Source organism: Barbus barbus (genome assembly GCF_936440315.1).
Source record: "Barbus barbus genome assembly, chromosome: 35".
Classification (NCBI taxonomy): Eukaryota; Metazoa; Chordata; class Actinopteri; order Cypriniformes; family Cyprinidae; genus Barbus; species Barbus barbus.
Window position 1 is genome coordinate 10120573 of NC_136763.1, and position 13571 is coordinate 10134143.

General features: G+C 36.4%; 1 protein-coding gene across 3 annotated transcripts in view; it reads left to right on the forward strand.

Moving 5' to 3' along the window:
* Positions 1-260: 260 nt before the first annotated feature.
* LOC306854726 (immunoglobulin superfamily member 21-like) overlaps positions 261-13571 on the forward strand; it is a gene marked incomplete at its 5' end in the record, with an annotated part of 209342 nt that continues 196031 nt past the window's right edge. Inside the window, 2 exons of one of the 3 annotated variants that reach the window (XM_079392967.1) lie at positions 261-309; positions 421-595. In XM_079392967.1, the coding sequence (XP_079249093.1) occupies positions 457-595 (139 nt within the window). Of the gene's footprint in view, positions 310-420; positions 596-13571 lie in introns of those variants that run through there. The other 2 variants (XM_079392966.1, XM_079392965.1) reach the window with 2 other exon arrangements.

Here is a 13571-nt window from a genome sequence, read left to right on the forward strand (position 1 = left end):
AATGCAGGGTAAGGCATCGCACCACGTATATGCCTATAATAATCTTTCAAAACCTTTTCAGTGTGGGGAAAAATCCAGCAGGAATAAATCGGTTTAGTGGACAGAATTAGAGGGGAAGGGTTTGGAGCCACGGTAGGATTAAGGGAAATTGTGTGAAATAAAAAGCGAGTGATCACGAGTGACTCGGTTCCTGTCTGTTTCTAGAGGGAGGGAGAGAGAGAGATAGAAAGAGAGAGAGATTTTCATCCAAATCCATATCTATTTTTTAATCCTCGTCCGTGCGTAAACGCTGGTTGCAGCCTTTGCGAGGTGACTATTTCACAATGCAACGCTTTTAATAACCTTAAATAATAACGCAATCTTCACCCTTTGAGTGCGCGTTTGTTTTAAACTTCAATCTTCCTTCCGACACTTGGACAGCATCATGACCAGTTTGTGGGATCGCATCCGTTTGGAATGGTGGGAATTACGCGGCGAGCAGACGGAGAGCATGTAAACGCAAATGGAGTTTGGGATTTACTGCAAAATATGGGAAAGATGACCGTCTTGTCTTTGTGTTTTCTCTTGTGCGCTGATCTACTGCAAGTAGCTGTTGGTAAGTAATTGTTGTGTGTTTTATCATACTCTTATGTGATATAGAAAGCACTGCGTTACGGATTCTGCACGCACATTATTTTCAGAAACCGCTGCATCCACATATTAATACGTCTTTCATATTTACTTAGATCAAGTTTTTCCCTTTTTTATTTTTTCGCTAGACGCCGCTTAGTTCGGTTTAATTCTCCGAGATTATCACCGCTTCAGCCACGGCACTTTGGGGTAGTGTTGGCGGGGTATGGGCACAGAGATTGGGTGAATGTCATTTTTCATACGGTACGTTGTGAAACAGCAGGACGTTTGAACATTCTGACGCCCAGCATTAGTGCCAAGAGCTATTGACTTTAACCCTGACCATATGTATTATTTAATAGTCAAATCTCATGACTACAGATGCGTAATTTGATTACTTTTTTTGTAAATGTGATGAGCCACACATTTTAGGTGAACCGAGACATACCGTAATCTCTCTCTCTCTCTCTCTCTCTCTCTCTCTCTCTCATCTCTGTCTCTCGGACTCTGTGTGTGTGTGTGTGTGAAATAATCACTAGCGCTGCATTTTAGGATAATGTAGAATGTGGAATCAATCATTTTCTTTTGGTTTTCTAGTGAAATTAACACCCCATAAAATAAGATTTGAACTTCAAAGTAAATTGACATTTAGCTGACTGTAGGTTCAATATTCTCATACAGTTCAGTTGTGATAGACAAAGCAGATTGTGTCCTGAAAATTATTGACAGATTTCTTTTAAAAGTAGACTACCCTGAAAGTCATTGAATAACTCCCACATTGAACCAATGTAATAGTGTTACCTAACTCAGTCGGTTACACTGTGTTCTCTGTACTGTAATGTAAAACTCTATACATGACATTGTTGTTTCGCTGTAAAAAAATAAAATAAATAAATAAATAAAATAAAAAAAGTATTACTATAGGAGCCAGGAATTACATTCAGGTAGCCAGGAATGTATTGTAAATTCACACTGAATAGCTGTCTCCCTCATTTGCCTCTCAAAGTGACGTTCTACCATGCTAATTTTGTTACATGATTCCACAAAGTTCAGCATGTATGCTGTAAATAGCATACCTGGGGGAAAATCAACATTTACTGAGAAAAGAGATACTGGAAAAAAGACTGAATAGACATTTTTAAAATTTTAAAATTGCTATTATTAGGTGACTATGTGTACTATTGTGACTATATTTGTACTAGCTTTTTATACTCTGGGTCCCTGAGTTAACTGAAAGTATCAATGGGGTGTCCCGAGGACTATAAATGTTGAAATCCCCAGTTGTAGTTGATGATTGATGTGTTGAGGTTCTAATCTCAGGACATCTGGCACGTTTATGGTACTTATCTTCACTCCCGCCCAGCTGTTTTCATTCTCCCCGTATTGGAAGATTACAGGACCTCATGCAAAAATCCCATGAAGACATTTAAATCAAGACAGAGTCAGTGATATAACTCCAGTGGTGTCCCGCAAATAATGCCTTACAGTGTAAGGCAATCATTCATAATTTCTGACTGCACTGGTGGTTGGTGTGTCCCATATTTTAATACAGGCCACCTGAGCATTATGCATGCTGGTGAGCGAGCGAGAGACCGAAATAATCATTTATTGTTGCTTAAACCATCAGGTCTCAAAGTTCAGCTGAGGTTGTGGTCACGAATTGTGGTATGAAATTATTTGACAGGAGATGTTTTTTATGGGTCGAGTGCCATTGTCATCATTTTATTTTCTTTCCATTATCATTTCACTGTCCTGCTGCATGGCTGGTGTACAATTGTGCACATACATAACTGTGTGATCAGCCTTTGTGATGAGAGTGATAATATTAAGATTGACAGTCCCATTGCTTTGCAATCTTCATTTATGCTGTCATCCAGTTATCAGTTAAAAATTGTTTCCATCATGCTGTGTTGTTAAAACTAAAATCAATACAATATATATATGTATATATAAAACAATTTAGTAATTTCGGTCAACAACATAGCATGATGGAAACATTTTTTAGCCTATAACTGGATGTATTTAATAATTTAGAAAATAATTTGAAGAAAATAAAATATAATAAAATATAAAAATACATTTTAAAATGTTACAAATATTAATAACAAAACTATATAATAGTATAAGTTATACTAAAATAATTTTGTTCAAAACCTGTATGACTTTCTTCTCCATTTATTTATTTATTTTTTCATTTTTGCACATATTATCCCTTTAAGATCTTGAAATATGCTGAATCACTGACATTTTCTTTTGTGCAAATCCTCAACCATAATATCTTTCAGCAGACAAGGACGACTGATTGCATTCAAAGTACATAGAAGCTTCAAAATCATGATCAAGTAAACAACTTCCCGTTCTCTTTCTGTTAATAGTTAATAGTTAAAGACATGAACACAAAAAGAACACATCTTTCATCAAAGAGCTGGTCTGCCCTCCTGACATTACGACTACCTCAGACTTTGGAAAAATCTTCTAGAAATATAGCTTGCCTGAAAGTGTTGCTACTCCTAAAGACCTTTAACTCCAACACCACTCCAGGAGTGACCCACAGCATCGCCCTTTACATCCCTCAGAGCTCAGGGCAGCGCTGGCTCTCCACAACTGAGCCATTCAACCCCCCTGTGGATTCCTCCATTTCCTCTTCTTAAGAGAGTTCTTCCCTAACAGATCCATCATGATCATGTGCACTAGCTGCAGTGTGGGACAGGTGTTGGCAATTCCAGCTTTAGTCTCCAATAATCACTCTTTGATTTCCTGCCTACTTTAGAAGACATAAATGTGACCTTCAGGAGCTTCTTTGTCACCCAACACAAACTGAAATCTTTCACACGAAGCTTTGAAAGGAAGACAAATTAGTTCTTCTTATTCTAACAGTCCAAAAGCACACTTACTTCTGTCTTGACTTGTTAAGTTGCATTGGGAAGATGAATCTGAATCATCTGCTGTGAATTTTTAGTTGTTACAAAGGAGCATGTCATCTGAGTATGCAGTTACAGTACAAAAATATGATACAGACATTTAATTTTGATCTGATAATGTCTTTTGATGATAAAACATCAAAGCAGGTACATTCAAATGCTGTACATTCAAATAATCTCTCTTAGCTAGAACTGAGTATAGTCAGTCTTTCAACAGTTTCATCAGCCACATTTTAGAGGTTCATAGAGCAGCAGTTCTCAACTGGTGGTTCATCATGATCCAATAAAAATTGGTCACAGGTCTGTTTTCATTGCATTGATGCATTTGGAAGATTCTTATACTTAGTGCATTCATGGCGTAAATTTATCAGTTCACATATTCCCAGGGAACTGAACCCATGACCTTCATGTTGCTAGTGTTAGAAGTTACAGGAACGCTGTTCTGAATGCAAACATTAGGGAAAACAATGTTTAATCCAATAAAATAAAACTAACTATATAATATTAAATGTGGATGGCAAAATCTATGTGAATTTATATTTTATTTCTGTTTATGTCAAGGGCAGTGCGTTGCCCAGATTAATCTGTTACTTGGCAAAATCTCCTTTACATACTCAACAGACTGTGTATTTGAGTAGGCATCTTGACATCAAACTATGAACAAACTATGTTGTAAGGTAATAAGTACAACCCAGACTACAGTAAATACAAGTTAGGTTGCAGCTAGGATAAACATGGTTTGTGCAGTGAATTATTGCTTCTGAGAGCACAAAACCATTGGAATTCAGGCGACATTTAGAACCAAAATTGACAATTTTCCTTTTCAGCCTATGTCATGTTAACTATTTTGCATATTATTTTTGAGTCTGTGCAGTTCATGGTAATATTAATAATGTTCCATTATTCCAGCTTCTGCCGTTTCCGTTGCTGTAGAGAATAAACATTGGAAGGTGGCAGAGCTCAGGGCTTCTCAAGCCAATACTGACATTTTTTAATAGCAAATGAAAACAAACCATAATCCATCTGAATTTTGACGGTTGTAGCATACCGGCTGTGTTCCTGTACTCCTTGTACTCCTCCAAAGAGCATAATGCTTTCTGCAAACTGTATTCTCCAATTTACTGATGTAAGCAGGCCGCTGTATTGTGTGAAAAGCTTTAAGGACTTCAGTCAGCAGGGGAAGAATAGAAGAGCACATATTGAATAAAATGCAATGTGGCTGTGATTGTAAAAGGGCTTGTTTATATATGGGACCAAAGTGCATCAATACCGTACTTATAGCACTGTATTTTTAGAGGTGTGTGTGTGTGTGTGTGTGTGTGTGTGTGTTTATAATGGAGGAAGGGAGGCGGAGTAAGGGGACTAAATCTCCTTTCTGACAACCAAGTGGAAAAGTTGGATTGGCATGTTGGGTGCAAACACAGAAAGTACTATAAACTCATTAAACTATTATTTCATGATGAGAGGACAGAGTTCAAGTGATTTATTTCTGCTATATTTTCATCAGCACCATTGATTAGAATTGAAAGTATGAGGTACAGATTGCAGAGCTGTTAACAAATAGCATTGCAATTTTTATTTGTGTTTAATGATTACATGGCTGTGCGCTGAGCTGTGGATTTGGCAGCCCTCTGCTGAAAATTGATTACCTTTGACAGTTTTTCGTTTGCAGACAAAACTTTTGTCAACTCTGGAATAGATGTTGTGAAACTACAGTCAACTGAATTCAGAATTAATTAATCTAGCCGCCTCAGTTTCTCTAAAGAACAAGGTCAGGGGTGGAACAGATGACCCTTGTGACACTCATGTTTCAGTCCGATTATCTTCAAATCTCAACCAAATTCAAATTCAAATTCAGAACTATGAATGGAAGGAAAATGACATTTTACATTCTCTGCATTTCCTTTGGAAACATTTTCACTTGCCTTCAATCACATTTTGTCACAGTCAGAAATTAACCAAGATCATGTGTGTGTGTGTGTGTATATACACACACACACACACACACACACACACACACATGACCTTGGTTAATGTGGAGCATCATATATGTATTGCAGTTAATAATATTGCCATTTAATTAGGTTAATTTCTCACACTACTTTATTTGTCTATACTGCTCAATGCTCCACAGGTTGGTTTAGGGGCTACATGCAGTTTTTCCTGTCTCCTCTCATTGTTTGGATGAGTGGTTGTGGAAATAAATGCTTTGAATGACAATTGTGATGACTGTAAGCAATATAAAGCTCTTCACGCATCTTCCCTGGGCTCAACACAGAGTTTCTAATGCGTGGAATGAACATCTCTTCAGCTGAATCATCTATGAAGGGCTCTCATCATGACAGACACAAAAACATGTCAAGATGTTTTTTATGGCACACAGGATATGGATGTGACATCAGATAAGCTGAATGAATTAGTAATATCCAAATGAATATACACAATTACACAGCATACAGTAACTGCAAGTATTTAATTAACCAATAGACAGAGTGCTGTTGTGTTGAATATAATCTTCATATGCCCATCATTATGCAACAGTTCAATAAGCAAGAAGTTAATTTTGAGTAATGTACATTTTAGTCACAAAATGGTGGATTACTTTGTCTGTTTTTGCTCCGGTAAGGAAAATACTTATTTGGTTTCCAAATAAATTAGCATTCACATTTTTATCAGTGCTTATATTCGCTGGGAATTGAACCCATAACCTCAGTATTAATAAAAGCCAAACTCTACTGTTTGAGCTACAGCATCCAAAATGAGCATTTAAATGAAGCCACAGAGGAATCATTCATTGTTTGTTGAAACTGAACTAGAGTTTTGATGATACAAAACTATCAAGTCCAGAATCGTGGCTCAGTGGGTAGAATTATTCCGTCACAGCATGAAGGTTGCTGATTTGAGTCCTGGCTGGGTTAGAAGATATAGAGCAGGGGTTTAATGAATGGAAGACAAAAGCATGATCTACGTAAGTCCACGTCATACTAAGAGGAAACTGTGCTTCTAACTGCAGCTTAAAAGCTATTGTTCCAACCACACAAGTTTGTGATTTTGTTTATGAATGTATTGAACTATGTTAGTAACAGCAGAACATGTAACTATGCAATGCATTTGCGAAATGTGTCCCGGGATATGTGAATTGCAGACATTACATTTGTGTAAGTGTGAATGGTGTTGTATATTAGCGCTGTGATGGACAGGCCTGAGACATTGGGATAGGCTCCATCATCCCATCTATACAACTACCTATACGGTATACCAACATGTCTGCTGAGATCACTCTCCATTAAATTCCACCTGCAGCCGTTGCTTCCCAAATCCAGTGACCTGTGCATTTCTCTAGCCACTGATTCTGGATGCTGCACGCTTGTTCGTTTGCCTGGACTGACTTACAGCTCCTTGTATATGTTTTGCCTGTCCATTTTGTGGCTTTTATTTTCATGTCTTTTATTTAGTTCACTTATTTGTACAGATTGTTGTTTTCCCACTACAAGCTAATTATTTAAAAATTCGGTCAAATTACTTGATCTTGTAGTCTCCAGTTTGCTCTTATTAAGGTGTAAAAGGAGTTAATGCATCGATTTCTCAAGGTGATTGTGCTGTATATTGATTTTAAACCCTTACCACATTCATTTGAAATCCTTTGAGGCTAAAGTTCAAACTTAAGTTTCTCAGTAATGAACCTCTTATAATCTTGATTCTTGTCTTGCTTGGAAGTCCCTCTGTTGCAGGAATGGACACAGCGCTGCGACAGACATGCAGACATTTAAGTTGTTCTTCAGAGTGTTTCCAGAATTACTTTTCCTTTTATCTCCGTACACTTCAAGATCATTAATTCAAGCTGTGCTGCCCAGCATCTGAGAACCACAAGGAAACATACTGTAGTCACTTGAATATTATTATCTAGACATAATGAATGATATTTATCTTAATTTCTGTACAAAAAAGATGAATATATACTTTTAAAGGGTCACCAAATCAAAGCAAACGCACAGATTTTAGCACAGTGCTCTAAAGATAAGGCGGCGAACAAAAGCCAATAGATTTATCCTCCGTCTTAACAGCTGAGTGCAGGTTCAGAGGTCAATGTGCAGGGAACAAAGAATGTTTTTAATGACAACAGAAGTAAAAGAGAGGCCACTGTGGGTACTTGGTTAATGCAGCCCACATTTATGGCTCCAGTTCTTGTTCAGAGAATCCAGGGTCGTAGATCAGGTGGTCATGCAAACCTCTGGAGGTTCAGCCTACGATATCGCATACATGGCCAGCAAATGTGGGGATTTCTGTGATGTGTCTAGGTTCAGAATAAACCCTTTTAGATTTGAGCTCCATGTTTCCATAAACGTAAGAAACTGAGTTTTTTATTGACGGCCCATTACGTCAAGGTAAGGTGGTGCTGAAGGAAGGTTTAGGACCTGTATTAGTTGAGAATTTAAGGATTGTGATCCGTGAGCTGATCTGAGGCTTTTCTCTGTCCTGTTTTCGTCTGCCTGTGACAGCTGGGCTCGACTCAGAGGAAGTGAGAATGGATATTGGCAGGAAAGAAGAATGTGCCAGCCTTTCTGTCCACCAATCGTTGGCCATTGGCACGGTGCCTCAATCGCTGCTTGCATACGATTAGACAAGAAGAAAGGGAAATCATTAGGGTATGGACGATTTGTGGTTTATATCTTTAAATTGACAGTTTCGTAGTTCATGCTAGATTTCATGTGGGTTCTGCTGGCCAAATTCTGGCAAGTGGAGATATAACCGTCATATTATTACAAGAATGACAACAGCACAAATACAAAGCGATCTTGAAAATTGCAGTTTCTATTGAAAATGTTCAGACATTCCCTCCCTTTACAGTAAAAGCAATGGACTGCAAGTGATTGGCCCATTTTAGAAGAATTTAATCTTTCTGACTTTGGCTTTTGTGCATGTTGTGTTCACAGTATGCTGGCGTTTAACACTACATTTACCACTACATTTGCTTTTGTTCTATTGACAGTGCATTTATTGGCTCTAAGAGAGATTTGACTGGATCATTCCTTTCTACAAGCCCATGTTATAACCAGTTTATTGTAATTAACCAAATGATTAACCATGATTGTTTTATTTTAAGTTTATATACATCCTTTTTCTTGTATTTACATTTTTCTTGTATACTATTTCTATAAAAAACATTTTAGTTATTTTTTTTAACTATTTAGATATTATTCCTATTTTTTATTTTAGAATATTGAAATAAAATAATATGTTCACAGTTCTGACAGTACTATTTTAACGCCAAAAGACGTTTGCGCTGTCGCAAGCTTTTAGTAAATCTGGCCCATAAAATATTATTTAAAAAATGTAAATAATAAATCACCTCCATAGCGAATTTCAAAATCAAGGGCTTAGGACGTTCCAATTCAGGCCATTGCAATGGTTCCGCCAGTAGTGGGCAACATAATCAATGACGTGCATCCAAATAAACAAGACAGAAGGAAGTTAGCGATTGAAGGGCATAAAAAATGAACTGGAACGTAGCCCTGCAGACACGTGGTCGTGTCAAGGTCGGTAAAGTTTTTAAAAAATACAACATGATTTGACCTTTTTAGGACATGGCAAGGTTGAATCAAGTTGTCAAATATCCCATAGAAGAGTTTTCCTGATTTTCATAATATTCAGAAATGATTAGACTATGTGCCATAAACATAATTTCCCTAAGATTCATTGCTAGAAAGTAGAACGAATTTGAAGGAAGTACTGCGTTCTCTGGTGTAGAGATGTTTCAGGAATTGTAGACATTGAAGTATCTGAAAGGTTTTCACTGAAAATGTGGCAGAATGTATTTTGTCATATTACATGCTTAATGCAGATAATACAAAACTCTATGCTTTTTTACCTCAGCCTCATTATCCTATCTTATTTTTATCCTTTTCTTTTCTTTCAGAAAACTATTCCCTAAGTGAAAACAGTGATTTTATTTTTTTTGTTTGTTGTTGTCCCCATAGGCAAAAAAAATGTCACATTGACTAGATTTAGATTGCAGGTAAACAGATGAACCTGCAATTAAACAATTTGTTTGTTGTCTTTGGAGAGTTGTTGTGGTGCTAAGTAAAGAAAAGGAAAACTGGCTATTACCATATTTTATTAACACAAAAAAAATGGCTCTACTTCTAAGCTGACTTCCTGCTTGGCTGGTTTGGATTTCTGAAAGAGAAACTCAGAGGACTTAAGACTCCCTCAGTACAAATAATAGAGTGGGTCTCAGCCCATTATCCCAAATGCCCTGTTCTTTACGTGTCCTCTTGAGAGTGATGCAGATGAGAGTAAATCCAGAGGGTGTGCATAATAGCAGCTGAACTTACCTTGGCCTTTCCGATTTTGGCGGCGTGTTATCATACGCTGCATAGTCATACCTCTGGACTGGGAAATTTTTAAAGGCAAAACAAATGGTAAAGAAGGTAAGAGCTGGGACTTGTCCACAAAGAAAGGTTTTTTTAGACCATGAGCACTCTAAGGTTTGCAGCAGGCAGGAAGCAGCAGGGTTTTCCCAATAGTAGCTAGAGTTACTGAGGGAAACAGTTTTGTTTGCTTTTTTGGTTGTCCGTTAGATGAACACTTGTGTGTGTGTGGGTAATTAAATAATTATTAATGCTATTAATGCTGCAAACATACTAGTAAGTATGTACCAGTAAGAGTAGTATGCTACTCTGAATGTAGCCACAAAGTCCAGTAGCTGGTTAAATATCGAGGAAACAGTAACCTGCTTTAAAGAGGCTTTACTGTATTGAGTGCAATTTAGATAAGGTCATTTTAGGAATTATTTTGTATCTAGGATCAAATTACACTTAATGGAGTTACATTATTTGTAGCATATAAAGCCATTACTTAATTCCATTTATCATTTCTGAAATAAGAGCCTGCCTATTATTTTCTTTGTTCAGGATGAGTAATGAGAAAGATCATGTGCAGCGCCCTGAGGACTGCTGTCCCTCACGGTGACAGACGAGTATTGATGAGACTTTAGTCCCTAGCTTTACTTTTTAGAAGGATCAGCAGGAGACGACCAGTTTTCGCTTAGACAGGCATCATAAGCAATTTCTCCACAGCATTTCCTCGTAAATATGGATTGTGTGGCTTGTTTATCATCGTTAACGTGGTACTAGACATATAAAATACATTCTGTCACTGTCAATGCTTTTTACTGTTGGACAGACTGTCAGCAGCCTGCTTACGCAATTTTATCTGTTGTAGAACATCTCATGATTCACTCCATCACAATTCAGGAATGTTAGCACTGTTGGCCTTCAATATGAGATTTGAGTGAAGTGGGTTTTTAACTTACAAAAGAAAATGGTTTGTATCTTTGATAATTGAGACCCATGATGTCCGTGTAGGTCTTTTTCTAGCGATGCACAATATATGCAGGTACCATATCAGTTATTGGTCAATTTTCTAAATTTAATATTGGCTTCATATATTTAGTTTTAAGATTAAGTGTATTTTATTATTATTATTTTTCTTCTAAATAATTCATATTGAATTTCTAATAATTTTAAAGGATGGAATATTAATATTTAATAGTTATAATTTATCACACATAACAATACAATTAACTAATTTTAATATTGGTGCACCCCTTTGCTTCCTGACAATGTATTATTATTATTATTATTATTATTATTATTAGTAGTAGTAGTATTACTATACCATCTCCTTTTATAGTGGGTAGCAATAAATAGGTGATGAACACATAGGAAATGTATTGAATAATTGAAAGCAGGCATTAGAGGCGGAGGTGTATCCCACTCGTCTCCTCATCACACCTTCTTTTTGGTAAATAAAGTAAAAAAAAAAAAAAAAAAAAAAAAAAACTAATGCAGATGAAAAAATAAATCATTTCTGGCTCAGGGATTTTTGATCTTTGTTACACATGTCGCTGTTTTGCTTCCTGGAAAAGCAGCTTTTAGATTATTAAGGGCAGAGGGAGTGAGAAAGATGAAAACATTCTAATCCACATATTGACATCATGCTGGATGGACCGCAGCGGAGGAAATGGGAGACAACGTTTGGGGTGCACATACAGCAGATTATTTCCCATCATCCTCTCTGAGTGAGAGTGTCCCTAAGAGGAACACAACAGCTTTATGTATTCTCTGGGGACGCACTAGCAGCATATTCACATATGAAGAGCTACTACATAAATAAACTAAATGTGTTTAAAAGGGAATCAGATATACTTCCTGCTAGTTCTCCAAGTGAATGCTTGCACATTATAATATTATGTTAATGTTATGACAGTGATGAAACCATTACTCTGCAATATAACTGATTTTCAAATGGTGATTTGCATGTTAAATGGCCATATTTTCTAGGCATTTGCAGGATTTAATTTTCTTCCTGAAGTATCAGTATGATGTTAATGATGGTTTATTTAGAATTAAGGACACTTGTTTCTTTTCTTGAGTTAATATTATAATTCTGTTTATTTCTCACAATTCTGAGTTTGTGTTTTACCATTCTGACCATTCTGACATTCTCACAGAATTGTAAGATATAAACTCAGAATTGCACAATATAAAGTCTATGGGCTAGATTTACTAACAGCTTGCGCCAGCGCAAACCATCTTTTGGTGATAAAATAGTACAGTCAGTATTTACTAAAGACACGAAGTGAAGAATTAGCGCTGAAAAGGCTTAGACAGTTATTTTTGCACCTGAACTTTTTGAATATGCATTTGTAGGAGTTACACTTTCAATAGCAAAATTTATGGGAGGAGAATATTAAAATGAATCACGCAATGTGATTTACAAACGTTTGCGCTCATCAAATTACTGGTATTTGCGCTATTATTTAATGCCCATAAAAAGCATGTCTTAAAGCAGGTGGTAATTTGTGCTGTAGATTGCACTGGCCATTATTTTTTTTATTTTTATTTTATTTTACCTTTATTTTACCAGGAAAGTCCCATTGAGATACAAAATCTCTTCTTCCAGGGAGTCCTGGCCAAAAATGGCAGCACAAAAAGTTTCACAATAAAACAATTTCAAAAACATAAAACAAACAAAATCATTTGCCCTATATCCAGCTGATTACAAATATGTAATTTACTTATAGCAAGTACATGTTTCCTTCAGAGTAGACCATAAAAGGTTTTTTTAAATATTTACAGAGGGAAGTGATTCCAGCATAATAATACTCTGCAGCTCGTTCCATAATGAAGGAGCAAAATAAGAGAAGGCAGTTTTGCCTAACTCAGAATGTACTCTTGGAACATTTAAAAGAAGTTTAGCAGAGGATCTAGTACTGTAGTTACAAGTGTAAAAAGATAAAAGACTGCAAATATAAGTAGGTAATTTCCCCAACAATGCCTTGACAATAAACAGCAACATGTGCACTTTCCTTCTTTGAAACAAAGAGGACCATCCCACCAGTTCATACAATATACAATGATGGGTGCGTGAAGAGGCACTCGTCACAAAACGTAAAGCAGCATGATATACATAGTCCAACTTTTTAAGTGAAGATAAACTTGCATGCATATAGATCACATCACCATAATCTAATACTGAAAGGAAACAACTCTGTATAATTATTAAAATGATCTGGCTGTGTCTGTTTTATTTTATTTTATGGCATGGCAGAAACAAGCTTCCATAGTTTTTGCTACAGTAAGTTATCAGGATTTGAATGATAGACTATTATAATTAGCATTCCTCTTTGCATGTAAAAAACAAAGCTACTACGGTTTGAGACATTAAATGGCATTCGTATTTTATGGTACATATTTGTTTATGGAAGGAAATTAACATTTTTTTAGATTAAAGTTTGTCTTACATCGATTTAGGTAAGAAACATCAAGATTTGTATGGTCTATGGCGTAGACCATACAAATTGTAGACTTGTAGACGGTGTAGACTCTACGCCATTAAAGGGGAGCTCATTGGTATGTTTTGAGATGCTGGGTATCTGCTTGTGGTCAGCAGTGGTTCATTTGGAAAATGGAGTAAATGTATGGGTTGATGTTTACTATAGAAGAGCTTGCCTCACACTTTCTAATGAATATGCAT